The 13608-nt window shown below is 43.6% G+C and overlaps 1 protein-coding gene across 1 annotated transcript; it reads left to right on the forward strand.

Annotated features, from left to right (window-relative positions):
* LOC109717575 (LEAF RUST 10 DISEASE-RESISTANCE LOCUS RECEPTOR-LIKE PROTEIN KINASE-like 1.1) lies at positions 320-13361 on the forward strand. The gene is made up of 4 exons (XM_020243422.1): positions 320-1124; positions 1320-1352; positions 10719-10991; positions 12331-13361. Exons 1-4 carry the CDS (start codon positions 320-322, stop codon positions 13269-13271), a joined length of 2052 nt encoding a protein of 683 aa, XP_020099011.1. The 3' UTR covers positions 13272-13361.

Raw genomic sequence — 13608 nt, forward strand, 5'->3', positions numbered from 1 at the left:
CCTTGTTGTGAATCATCCGAGCACTCCTAATTCCAAGTCAAGGTATAGACAAGTCTAAAGTGGAAGTGCAAAGTCTCCTCCATTATCTTTAGTAGAAACATGCGACTTACTTTATTTGCCGGGTCTAACTTAAGCCCTTCTTTTCCCATAACCCTTTATTAGAATCCTTTTTCAATCAACAGGTCAACTGAGAGGTCTTGCAAGTTAAACTGGTTTTACATCATACATAATAATGTTGCTCGATCTCTCCTCCTCAATCTAAACAAATAAGATAATGAATTGTTATCAGTGCATGTGCTAGCTCCCATTAATTAATTCCATGTCTACTCCATTCTACTTCCTCCTCTCCCTCTTCCTCTTCCTCTTCTTCAACTTCCATGCTGCCAATCCTTCTCCTCCTCCTCCTCCTCCTCCTCCATGCCCTACAGCCCAGATCTCATGTGGAGGTATCACTTGGGCTATTAAGCCTCCTTTCTTCACAAACAGTACCACAGCTTCAGACCTGCAGTGTCAAAAGCTTCACCTCATCCAGTGCGTGTATCAGAGACTACTGGTCCAGTTCTATGGCACAGGACTCTTCTATATTGTTAGAAATATCTCATATTTTGATCGGACAATTCGAGTCGACGAGCTCGACCTTTACTCCAGCACTTGGAATTCTAGCTGTTCTTTCCTCTACAGTTTCAAGAATCCCAGCCCTATTAGTAATCTTAGCCGACTTACTTTACACATAAATGCCACCCTCTCTTCATTCAACTGCAGTATGCTGGAGAATGAATATAATAATTACCAGAACATCTTTGGCAGCCATCTCCTTGGTCCTCTTTCTTGCCAGAATTACACCCTTTTCTTTTCCCAAAATCCGGAAGATCAACACGAGCGTAGTCATCTTCCTGCATATTGTTCGCGCAATATTTGGGATCCTCGGTTCCGCTGGAATTTGTCATTTGCGGGAGATTCTGATAGCATCTCTGTGCTATCGGGCGGTTTCTCTCACGAGTGGGATCTTCACCCAGATTGCTTCAGTTGCCAAGTTACTGCTGATAGTAGCTGCGCTACGAGTGCAGATTCACGCGATCCAAATCCCCCGTGCGGATGCGCCAAGCAATGCCATATTGCAAAAGGTTCTCTTTATGTCCTTCATTTATTTAATGCGTACTTTGATTGATCTTCGATCTAAGCTTTTTTTCTATCGATCGCCTTTGAAAGTGCTAATTAATGGTTAGGAAATATTGCACTAAAATCCTGAAGGTGGTTGGTATATATATATATGATGTTCAATGCATAATTTAGTTGGTATTGTTGTTATGTGGTTGCAGGGAGTAAGAAGTTGGGAAAATGGATTATAATAGGTAATGTATTTCTCCAACACAGACTCTTTATCTTCTTTTCTAGAATTGATGTGATCATCCTATTATACTGATCAGTAATATTCACACACACACACACACACACAAAAAGAGACTAATTATTTTGTATTTAAAAATGAACTTGATTATTTTCGAAATTAAGAAAAATAGAGTTTGGATGACTAGATTATAACAGTGATAATTAATAAGAATGATACAATTTTAAAACAAAAATATTTTATCTAATTACTGAACATCAACATACTAATAATAAAATAACAATTTGGTAAGTTAATTAATCAATTACGTACGAATATTGTATATATGAGATAATAAGAATCACATTATTAGTTAATTAACTATAAAAAGTAAGTTAATATATTAATTAATTAACTAATTAGCTAGTTAATTATGATTAACAAATTAATTAACTGTCCAACTAGTTAATTAAATATTTATCAAATTAATAGTTAAGTGATTAATTAGTTAGCTAATTAATAAATAAACTATTATATGATATATTAATCAACAGTATTTTATAATATTTTACGGCTTAAATTAAAATTTTAGTTGGGGAATAAGAAAAGGAAATCATAATTCCATCTACAAGGTTAGAACTACTATTCCAACCGTTTTAACGGATTAATTTAGAATAACCTGTTATGAAAACAAATTAAAAATACTAATAGTGTTTAGATGATTAATAAGGAGACAAAGAAATTTGCTTGGGATGAAAATCCAAATTGTCCATTTGAGACTGTAGAATCTGTCACCACGGGGGCTTCAGATCTCATATCTCAGGGCAGTTACTTAATTAGAACAGTCATTGACGTCAGGCTCTGTTCAACTTTAGGCTTTTTTCAAACCTATTAATTAAAAAAAATCTAATATATATCAAGAAAATTGCAGAAAAAATTAAAATAGTTTTTTTGATAAATTTTAGTTTTTAAACTTAATTTCAAATTATTTTTTGAACTTTCAATTTTAAACTAATATAGTTTTTTAGATAAACCTGCCAAAGGTTTAGACAATCCTTACAGGATTTTTCTATTAAAAATAAAATAAATTTATCTAAAATAAAACAATTAGGAATCTAAAAAATATTAAAAATTAAGAATTTGAAAATCAATTTAACATTAAGTTCAAAAACTTAAAGAATATTTTTAACTTTTAAATTTTTTTTTTTTTTTGAGAGATAGGTAGCACGCTACCTGTTTCGTTTATTTCATTTAGAAAGAAACTTAGCTAGACATGTGAATCAACTAGAATTCAAACTTGGGACCTCGGGTACCAACCACCAAGTCCTTTGCCACTGGCTCTAGGGACAGTCGGTTAACTTTTTAATTTTTGCTTGCAATTTTTTAATGCATACTAGATTTTGTTTTGAAATGTGGAATTTCACACTTATGTAGCGACAAATCTTCTAGTTCAAATATATAATTTTGTATTCCATTTTCAAACAATTTTTCTTTTTGAGAATAGGTAGCACGCTACCTGCTTCATTCATTGAAGATATGAATTAGGCTACAGGGGTGAGACAACCAGGGTCTCAAAAAGAGAGAGAGAGAGAGAGAGAGAGAGAGAGAGAGAGAGAAAGAAAGGAACACAGTCATAAAGAGTCCTTCCAAGAATGGATCAGCTGTTTGAGCCTACGCACCACCGAAACCGGGTCCACCTGTACGTTACGAAAGATTAGGTTGTTTCGGGCCTTCTAGATGGTCCACCAGCATGCAGCCAAATCAGCTAGTCCGTTCCTTCTATTTAGTGCACCATACCGTCACTTCCACCTATCCCAGACAGCATGAACATCATCACCCAGGTCCTCCGGCTAAACGTCGTCGAGTCCCAAGACCATGATAAATTTGATAAATACGCATTGGGTGAACAGATGATCCACTGACTAGTCAAAAACCCCACACAACGCACAAGCCATATCTCCAGTCCATCCTGCCCTCCCCATGCCCCATAGTACAGCTAGTAACTCTCTCTCTGAGCTCCAAAAGGGTGGGGCGCAGGCTCGGTGGTGCTGAACCCTCGTCGCCCAGGATCCTATTCCAATTCCAGTCAATGCTTCACAATCCCTGACCAATATTGGTTTGCAATCCAACTGTGTGTACACCTCCGGAAAGGACGCTTGAAATGTGGTAGCCCCACACCATATGTCGTGCCAAAAATCGACCAATCTTCCATTGCCCAGATTATAGTTACTCCTCTATTTGAAGATATCTTTAGTGGTTAAAACCCCTCTCCACCAATATGAGGGAGGCCTGAATCCTCTTCCCTCCCACAGTGGCCTTCTTCTGCGGTAAAATAAGGCCCGGATAATATTACTCCACGACAAATGAGGTGCAGTATGAAAACGCCACCACCATTTGACGAGAAGCGCCTTATTCATGACAGCTACATCTAGAATGCCTAGTCCCCCTGCCTTTTTGCTCAGACAAACGTTCTTCCATGCAACCAGGCACCCCTTGCCAGGGTAATTGCTTTGGCCACTCCAGAAAAAGTCTTGACGCAATGCTTCAATACGCTTGATCACCCAACTAGGTGCTTTAAACACAGACATAAAGTAGAGTGGTAGGTTGGTGAGCACCGCATTGACCAGAATGAGCCTACCCCCTCTAGAGAGAAGTTTGGCCTGCCATCCATCAATTCTAAGCTGCAATTTCTGAATAACCCCTCTCCACACCTCCTTTGTGGGCAGTTTAGCTGAGAGAGGGAACCCCAGATAAGTGGTGGGAAGAGTACCAACCTTGCAATTGAGCAACCGCGCAAGTCTTGCAGCTTTGCCCTCAATTCGTCCCAGATAATATAACTCGGATTTTTCTCTGTTAATTTTCAACCCTGACGCCCACTCAAAAAGATTCCACATCAGTTGCAAATTCCTCATGTACCGACCTCTAGCCACGGAGAAAAAGAAAGTATCATCCACGAACTGTGTAAGCGCAGTTGTACTCTCGTGTGAAGGGCGAATACCCTTGAAGAGGTTGTTTGCGGTTGCCTTATTGGTTGCGAGGCACTCCGCCACCAACAGAAAAAGGAATGGTGAAAGAGGATCCCCTTGTCGTACACCCCTCTTAGTTTTAATCCAGTTAGATGCCTCTCCGTTGACCAAAATTGCTACTTTAGCGTTGCATACACATTGTTTGATCCATCCACACCATTTCTCCTCGAACCCCCACCATCGGAGGATACTGAAAAAGAAGGGCCAATAAATCCTATCATAAGCCTTTTCAAAATCTACTTTTATACCGACCCCCTCCGTAGCCTCCTTAGTACCCAATCCAATTAATTCGGAAACGGTGACATGCGTATCAGTAATGTTCCTCTCTTTTAAGAAAGCAGATTGATAGGGAGATATTAGCTTGTTCATACCAGCTGCAAGTCGATTAGCCAGGACCTTAGAGATGATCTTTTGGAGACCATTAATGAGACTGATAGGGCGATACTCATTTGCACATTTCACCCCTTCTTTCTTGGGGATTAAGCAGATAAAGGAATAATCAAGAGGGATAGTAGAAATTGTGCCCTCGTACAACTCCTGGAACACGTTTAACAGGTCCCCTTTAAGAGTATCCCATAAAGTTTGGTAAAATCTTAATGGGAACCCATCAGGTCCCGGTGCTTTATCGCTACCCAGATGAAACACCGCTGCTCTAATTTCGTCACTACTGAATATCTCCGTTAAACGCCTCCCCACGAGGGCCGAAACCCGTCTAGAAGTAAAAAGGCCACTCTAATCGCCGAAAGCGTGTGGAGCTGAGATTTCAACCGTAAAAAGGTTTTTAAAATACTGAAGGAAGTAATTCTTCTTCTCTTCCTCCGATTGATATACCTGCCCATTGTCAGTTAAGACTCCAATTCCATTGGCCCGTCTTCTCCCATTAGCAATACTATGAAAGTATTTGATGTTATTATCCCCCTCACGCAACCAGTGCTGATTGGCTCTTGCTCTCCACAAGGCTGCTTCATCATTCAGAACACCCTGTAGTTTTACTTTTATCTCGTTTCTTCTCGCGTCACACTCCTCAGACAGTGTTCCAAGCTCCTCCGCTAAATCAATCTGGTGAATTTCCTCCATTAAGTAATTTTTATGTTCCCGAATGCTGTAGAACTCATTGTTGCACCATTCCTTAATCCTTTGTCGACAGCGTCTCAGTTTTGCTGTAAACGTAAGCACTGCAGAGCTTTTTGTCGCTCCCTCCGCCCAACATCCAGGTACTTTTGTTAGGAACCAGTCATGATTAAGCCACGCCTCCTCGAATCGAAAGATCTTCTGGCGCCCCTTGTTGCCTCACTCAACCGTTAGCAGTATAGGACAGTGATCCGACGTGACGCGAGGTAAAGCAACAACCTTAGACAGTGGGAAGGCTTGGTCCCACTCAGTAGAAATAAGGAAACGGTCGAGCCTCGCAAGAGTTGGGTTTCTTTGCATATTGGACCACGTGAAGGATTGATTCATCATCGGCAGATCTATAAGTGCTAAATCACTTATAAGATTGTTAAAAAGCATCATGTTTCTAGCGCTCCAAGTCTTTTCTAGCGCTCCAAGTCTTCCCCTTCCGCTCCTCTTGTTTTCTAATACTGTTGAAATCGCCGCAAATGATCCATCGCCCCTCACAATGCGTTTTCAGTTGCGCCACTTCTGAAAAGAACTCCTTCCTATCCCATGTCGCAGGCCCATAAACATTCGTGACATAGAAATCCATTCCGGACTTGACTTGTGAAAGTAAGACAGTAATCGAATATTTTCTCACTAGGACATCTCGGCCAATGAACAATCGAGAATTCCAACACGTGATGACTCCCCCAGAGGTGCCGTCAGACTCGAGGTAGACACATTTGTTAAGAAAAGTTCCACCAATACTACGCAGAAAGGAGTTAGACACGAAGTTAACCTTGGACTCTTGCAAACACACTACCCTGTTACAAAGCTTGGAGATAACCGCCCTAACGGCATTACGCTTCGAGGTGCTGTTAAGCCCTCTAACATTCCAACTACAGACACCTAATATAAAACAGAGCTAGAAACACCCAAAAACCAGCACCCAAAAACCAACATCCAAAAAGATGCCCACAAACCAATACGCTGCTCCCCATCTACACGCACTTGGTCACAAACTCTTCGAATTTCCTCGCCTCGGCCTCACCTAGACTTACCCCATAGAGGCGGCTCTTGCGCATAAGGACTTTGACTGCCATGCCGGCCCCACTCCCGTCCCCACCCTCCCGTTGATTAGCCTTCCTAATCATCGCCTGCTGCAACACCGAGGTCTTCCCCCCCTTCGTCAAACGCAAACTGCTCCTTGAGCGGCTAAGTCCAGTCGATTCAGACTGGCTAAGACCAGTCAATTTAGTCCTGGGGTCTCTAAGCTCACAGGTCTGGTCCCCCCTTTCCCCCACTTCGATGTGCACCTCGGGAGTCAACGGGGACCCCAGCCGACCAAACTTGCGGGCCCAGTCTCCATCCCCCTCCACATCTACTAAGCAAGCCACCTGGCAAAGTGGCCCACCATCTCGACTCCAGCCCTCCCGGCCGTGAACCGCCTCCTCAGTCAACATGATCTGCATGGTTGGCAGGCCACACCTCTGGTGGGCCCCCTTCTTACATCCCTTCTCGATCCCTCGGCAGTTGAGCCCTACACTTGGGCCGGGAGAAAAGCGCCAAGCAAGCAACCCCATGCACATCAAGCCAGACACACGGTCACTTGAACCCACAGAAACAGACAAAAGCATTACCCCAGTATTCACCTAAAGACCCTGCTTCCACACTTGTACTCCCAAGGCTTGCACCAAGTCAACTAAGTCCTTGGGCCCTTCAATCTTGGGATTCGGGCCAGACCCATCCCTATTCCCGGTATCAGGAAATAGGGAAATGATCCAGTATCCCCAACCCCTGTGGCCACTTTCCTTCTTCACGAAATCGAAGCAACTCAACTTCTTCTTCTCCATTCTCGGTTCTTGTGCGACCCCGTCCTCGATCGGCTCACCACCGAGGACCGTTGTGTGCGCCCCAGCACCCTCGATCGATGCGCCACTGGAGAACGTTGCGTGCCATCGACGACCGCCTCGCACCGCCGTCTCAGCCAGCTCTCGATCACCTCCGCCATTCGTCGCCTTCCTTCCCCAGGTCTGGCGATCACCGTCTCCCAGTTTCGTGGTTCCACCCCTCACTCGCTCCATCAGACGGCACGCCCGATCGGCTGGGGGTGCTCGAGCCTCCCACGTCCAACGATCACCATCTCCCCACCGCCCGAATCTGCCCCTCACCCACTCTTTCCGGCGGCTCACCGGATCGGGTGGCAATGGTCGAGCCTCCCGCGGAGCCATCGCTTCCTCCACTTCGCTCTCTCTCGCGTCCATGTCGTCTTCTGCGGCCCCCTGTTCCTCCTCATCATCATGATGATGGGCGTTATCAGCATCATCTTCATCGAACTCCCCTCCCGCCGGTCCATGCTGTGGCGGCTGTGGCGGTTGTGGTGGGTCGCCATCCTCCCCGTCGTCGATCCTCTCCCAACTCTCAAGATGAGTCATGACGGCGAACCGTTCCTCGCCCAACACAATGGACAAGTTTTGAGGAACCTCGAGAAGCGAATCGAGAACAACCTGACAACGAAACGCTCGCAAATCCATTGTGGCTCTGCAGGTAGTCGTCCGCCCTTCACGAAGCGGTCGAACCCCCCCCCCCCCTCCCACGATCGCCGCCACCGGAGGGATGGTCCAGCATTCGAAGGGGAGATTAATCAGCCGGATCCATGCCCGGTACCTCCCCCGATGCGGCTGGGCATTCCAGTGCCTCCCCCAAGGATGGCATCGCAGCCAAAAGTCGCCTAATGATAGCACTTCTCTCCTAAGAAGGTCAGCGGCAGGGACCGACTCCGACAAGAAGATAGCAAAGTCCCTCTCCCTGTACCGAGCGACTGCAAAGTCATCAGTGTACCCCCCAAACCTTCGCGCCATCGCACTTTTGATAGTGGACACAGGATCAAGGCCGAGATTTGCAAGGCGCAGAACATCTGCAAGGATCGCGTTACGACGTAACTCCTGACGGCGGAGGTACTCCTCCGTGTAAGGGATGAAAACCTTCGTCACCGAAACCCGACCCGGACCTCGCCAACGCTGGTAAGGCCGATACATAGCCTCGTTCACCTTATATTCTTTCTTACCTATGCACTGGTACGCTCGATGTCCAGATCTTCGGCAGTTCTGGCACCGAACTGGATCCCGGCAGTCAGCTACAAGATGATCTCTAACCAGGCACCGTAAACACTTCCTGACGAGTCGCTTAGACCCCTGGGTAACACCGAGTTTCTTGGTAGTTTTGACAGGAAGAGGTGGGCTGGCCTACCCCTCTGCAGCAGCACCTCTTTATAGGTCGCTCGAGTGTCGAAGGGGAAGTTACTAACCCCACCGTCCGACCTACATCGCCCTCCGGGTAACAGGCCCGTCTTTCCTTCTCAGCGTTCGATATTAACTCCCTTCCCTTGCTCGATATCAATTCCCTTGCCGTAAGCATGCAAAGTCCCTTCGTCTCCACCCTGCCTTCTCAAATCCTTCAAAGCAGCTTTGATCTCCTCGTCCGCCGCGTCTGCTCGAGATGAAGATTTACCTCTTAAATGTCCATTAACTATCCCAGATAGTAAATCCTGCCTATCTCCCCGGGTAGGTAGAATGCTTTTCTTTCCATCAATGTCCCCACCCACCTTCGCTAGAGCCTCACCAACCTCGTCTGCCCACACCAGCCGCTTCTTGATCTTCTTCCCCTTCGCCTTGCTTCGTTCCCTCTCCATTGATTCGTAACTTTCATATATTGTTACTACAAAAGTCCAGAAATACTGATCTTCGCAGCGTGGATACTGACGGAGGAGGAGAGCGATAAGAAAGCCGTGAGGAGGAGGAGGAGGAGCCATTTTCAAACAATTTTTGTCCCTAAACTCTGGTATATTCATTTGAGATTGTGGGATCTATCACCGCGTGAAGCATGTGGGCTTCATATCTCATATCTCAAGGCGCCTTAGTTAATAAGAACACGTATTAATGTCAAACTCCCTTCAACACTTAGCATGTTCAAACTTTTTTTGAACCTGTTAATTAAAATAACATAATATATATATAATAAAATTGCAAAAAGGAATAGAAATAATTTTTTTGATAAATTTTTAGTTTCTAAAGTTAATTCCAAATTATTTTTCAAACTTTTAATTTTTAAATTAAAATAGTTTTTTAGATAAACCCACCCGAGATTTAAGCTTAATTTGGTATTGAGGTCTATCTAACGCTATTAGATAAAATGGAGTTAGAAAAAAAGCATATAGAGATATGCTGTGGAACGCAATATTACGTACGGAAAAAAACAGGGTATTTTCCCATCGTACTTTCTCACCGCAGTTAACGCAATCTACTCGTGATCCCAAACGAAGCCTTAAACAACCCTTAGTAGGTTTTTAGTATTAAAAATAAAATAATTAGAAATTAAAAAAATTAAATTAAAAATTTAGAAATTCATTTATGAGGCTGTTTTGACTTCTGTAAAAATGACCCAAAAATGGGTTTCAGCTCAGAAAATTATTTTCTTCATATTTGGATTTCCATAAAAAAAAATTTCTTATTAAATTAATATACAAATTTCATAGAAAAGCTGAGTTTTCTTTTGCCGACCCTATTAAGTGGGTCTCAGGATTCCGATCAACAGTCACCGAAAGATCGTCCAATTATCGCACCGACTAGTCAAAATGTTGCTTCCTACGATCACGGCTCACAAGACTATGAACTCTTTTTCAGACTATGAACTCTTTTTCTAGTGCGGTCCACGAAGGCATCGTGGACCACTTGCATTATTATTATTATTATTATTATTATTATTATTATTATTATTTGAACCAGACCACTTTGCTTTATTTTTTTTGAACCAGCTCATTTATACAATATACATGTATATTATTCAATAGATAAATTTTCAAAAAATAAAAATAAAAATGAAAATTTTCATTTCTAAAAATATTGATTAAAATATGTTTTATGTAGAAACTTGTATTAAAAAAATAAATAAAGTCACCAATTTTTCAACCAACTAAAAAAGCACGATTCGAAAACTATTTTTCACTATATATATTCAATCAAAATGCTAGGAACCATAAAACTCATTTTTCATCAAAATTTTATTTATTATAGTTTTACGTTCAACCAAACATGCTCTAGCCAAGCGTTCGTGAATTAAGCTTTCTATATTACTTTACTTTTCCTTATCTTATTACCGCCCCAAAATAAATAAATAAAAGAGAGAAAAATCCTCATGCATATGTTTATGTATTCTCATTTTTTGAAACATGTTAATTTAGGGACTCACATTGTGTTGCGCAATCAAAACAGGAGCCTCGGTGGGTGCAGCAACTGCACTGTTTCTATCCGTCACGTTCATTTTGCACTGCAGGCGCAAGAGGAGTAGTAGTAAGCAGGGCTTGCTCTCCTCGAATCGCCTCATCAGTAACCTTCCCTTTGAGCCACAACACTACATCGACCCTGAACTGTGCAGCACCAATTACCAGACCCACATCTTCTCCTACGCCGAGCTTCACGAGGCCACCGACGGCTTCTCTTCCTCTCAAGAACTCGGCGCCGGCGGCTTCGGCACCGTCTACAAAGGTAAGTTTAATTTGGAGCCCCTGCGCGCGATTGAAGTTCCGCGCGCACTTAAATTTAGAAGAGTTTGTAGGGCATATTGTCAGTATTAATTTGATTTTAGTGATTTAAAATTTTATTTTAGTTCATGGGTTTCCTGAGCAACTCAACATTCTATATATGGGTTTTATCTGAGAGTCCGTATTGAGTTTTTACATGTGAGGTTAATCTCATATTGGAAACTTATGGCTAATTGTTGCATCTCTTATACTTCATCATCCTTCAGTTATTTGCTTGGGAGATAGTGAGAGTAATGCTTTTTACAAAACACGCACGGCATGAGCTCGAGTAGGGCGGGCGGCGTGCAGTCTTGGTCTCCCATTGGCCTCTCGTGGAGGCAAGTGTGAGCTTTAATTAGTTGGTTCGGGTTGTGCACCATTCTAAAGACAGTGTGAGCTTTAGTTGGTTCAAATTGTGCACCATTCTGAAGATATACCGACGGCGTAGACAGTTATTGTTATATTGCTAGGAGTGATTATCGGAGTCTCACGCATAGAGAAGCAATCTTGCTTTTAAGATAGTGCATAGCACGTCTCGACTTACAGACCTCATCTTATCTTTTTTCTTTATAATATTTAACTGTTAATTCTTGCATGTGATTTTTTAAAGCAGAAAAAAAGCAGAAGTTTAATTATTTTCTTTTAAAATTATTTAAAAAGTAATTTTACTAAAAGAATAGAGAGAATTTTTCAATACATATATGTGACTAGCATATTAATACTGGTAAATTTGGCTTAGGGCCTGTTTGGCCGGTGGTGCGTCCACGAGGGAGCCCCACCGTAGGACTTTTTAAGAAAGCTTCTAATGTTGAGCTTTTCGAAAGGCCCTTTTCGACGGTCGCGTGCTGTAACGCGCATGCAACCTTGTCGCCAAACAGGCCCTTAATCATTTTGCTCCGGTGGTTCGAGCCTAGCAAATGGACAATATTGATGGTTGAGTTGGATTACAACAGTATTCTTGGTATGAATGTACATCCCTTGAACCGGATCCTCTCCGAGTTCCTTAACTTACATTTTTCAAGTTTATTATTTTCATTTAGGGCCTTTTATACATGTTGTGCTACACCAAAAACACACTAATTAACAGCTTCTTCATTAAAGGCCCCGTAAATTAGATTTAAATTAGATTTTTGTGCATTTTAAGCTCTAAATTAAGCTCCTTCTCTCTTTAGTACATAATCTTATTCATAAGATAATAAATCAAAAGCAGTGCCTACGTAGTAGGACAGGTTAAACCAGCAACTATTTACTGCAAGGTTAATTAATTAATTAATTTGTGTTATATATGCGATCTCTCTATGCAGGGCAGCTTCGAGATGGTCGAACGGTCGCCGTGAAGCGCTTGTACGAGGCCAACTGCAGGCAAGCGGAGCAGTTCATGAACGAGATCAACATCCTCTCCCACCTCCGCCACCAAAATCTCGTCAGCCTCTACGGCTGCACCTCCCGAAGCTGCCGTCAGCTCCTCCTCGTCTACGAGTTCATGCCCAACGGCACCGTGGCCGACCACCTGCACGGGCCCCGGGCGTGCGAGCGGCGACTCACGTGGCCTCTCCGAATGCGGATCGCCGTCGAGACCGCCGACGCCCTCGCCTATCTCCACTCCGTCGCCCCGCCCATCGTCCACCGCGACGTCAAAACCAAGAACATCCTTCTCGACGCCGACTTCCACGTGAAGGTCGCCGACTTCGGGCTGTCGCGGCTGTTCCCGACGGACGCCACCCACGTGTCGACCGCGCCCCAGGGCACGCCAGGCTACGTGGACCCGGAGTACCATGCGTGCTTCCAGCTCACCGACAAGAGCGACGTCTATAGCTTCGGGGTAGTCTTGGTGGAGCTCGTGTCGTCGAAGCTGGCGGTGGATCTCGGCAGGTGTCGGGACGAGATCATTCTCGCGAACATGGCGATCGACAGGATCCAACGACGCGAGTTGGCGCAGTTGGCGGACCCAGCTCTTGGATACGGCTCGGATCGGGCGACGAGGAAGATGATCACCGTGGTCGCGGAGCTCGCATTTAGGTGCTTGCAACGTGACAGGGAGATGAGGCCATCAATAAAGGAGGTTCTTGAGGTGCTGAGAGGGATAGAAGATGGTGCTTGCGAGATGGGGAAAGAGGAAGACGGCAACGTCGTCGGCGGCGCAGGGGACGACGCCGGATTGCTTAAGAACTCGGCAGCATTTTCGCCGGATTCTGTAACACACAAGTGGGTGAGTAGGTCCACTACACCAAACACTAGTGAGTAAGTTAAATCTGCGACGTTGGTGTACGTGCCAGCTAGTCCGGTTCTTGTTATATAGCTAATCTTACATATACAGTGCCCTGTATGGTTTGAAGGTTTCAATAATTATGTGAGTTATATATATACTAGTGTAGTTGCCCGCATGTTACGGCGGCTAGATACCGTTAAAGTAAAAATTTATAAAAACTAAAATATCAGTTTAGTACAAAAAATAGTAAATATAGTCTATATATTGCTGACAAACACTTTTTTTAATAAAAAACCACAATAAAAAAGAATTAATTGTTCCAACAAAATTATTCAATATTATTTAAAAGAAGTTGCATATCATGTAAATAGAT

This window comes from Ananas comosus, linkage group 11 (assembly GCF_001540865.1).
Source record: "Ananas comosus cultivar F153 linkage group 11, ASM154086v1, whole genome shotgun sequence".
Taxonomy (NCBI): domain Eukaryota; kingdom Viridiplantae; phylum Streptophyta; class Magnoliopsida; order Poales; family Bromeliaceae; genus Ananas; species Ananas comosus.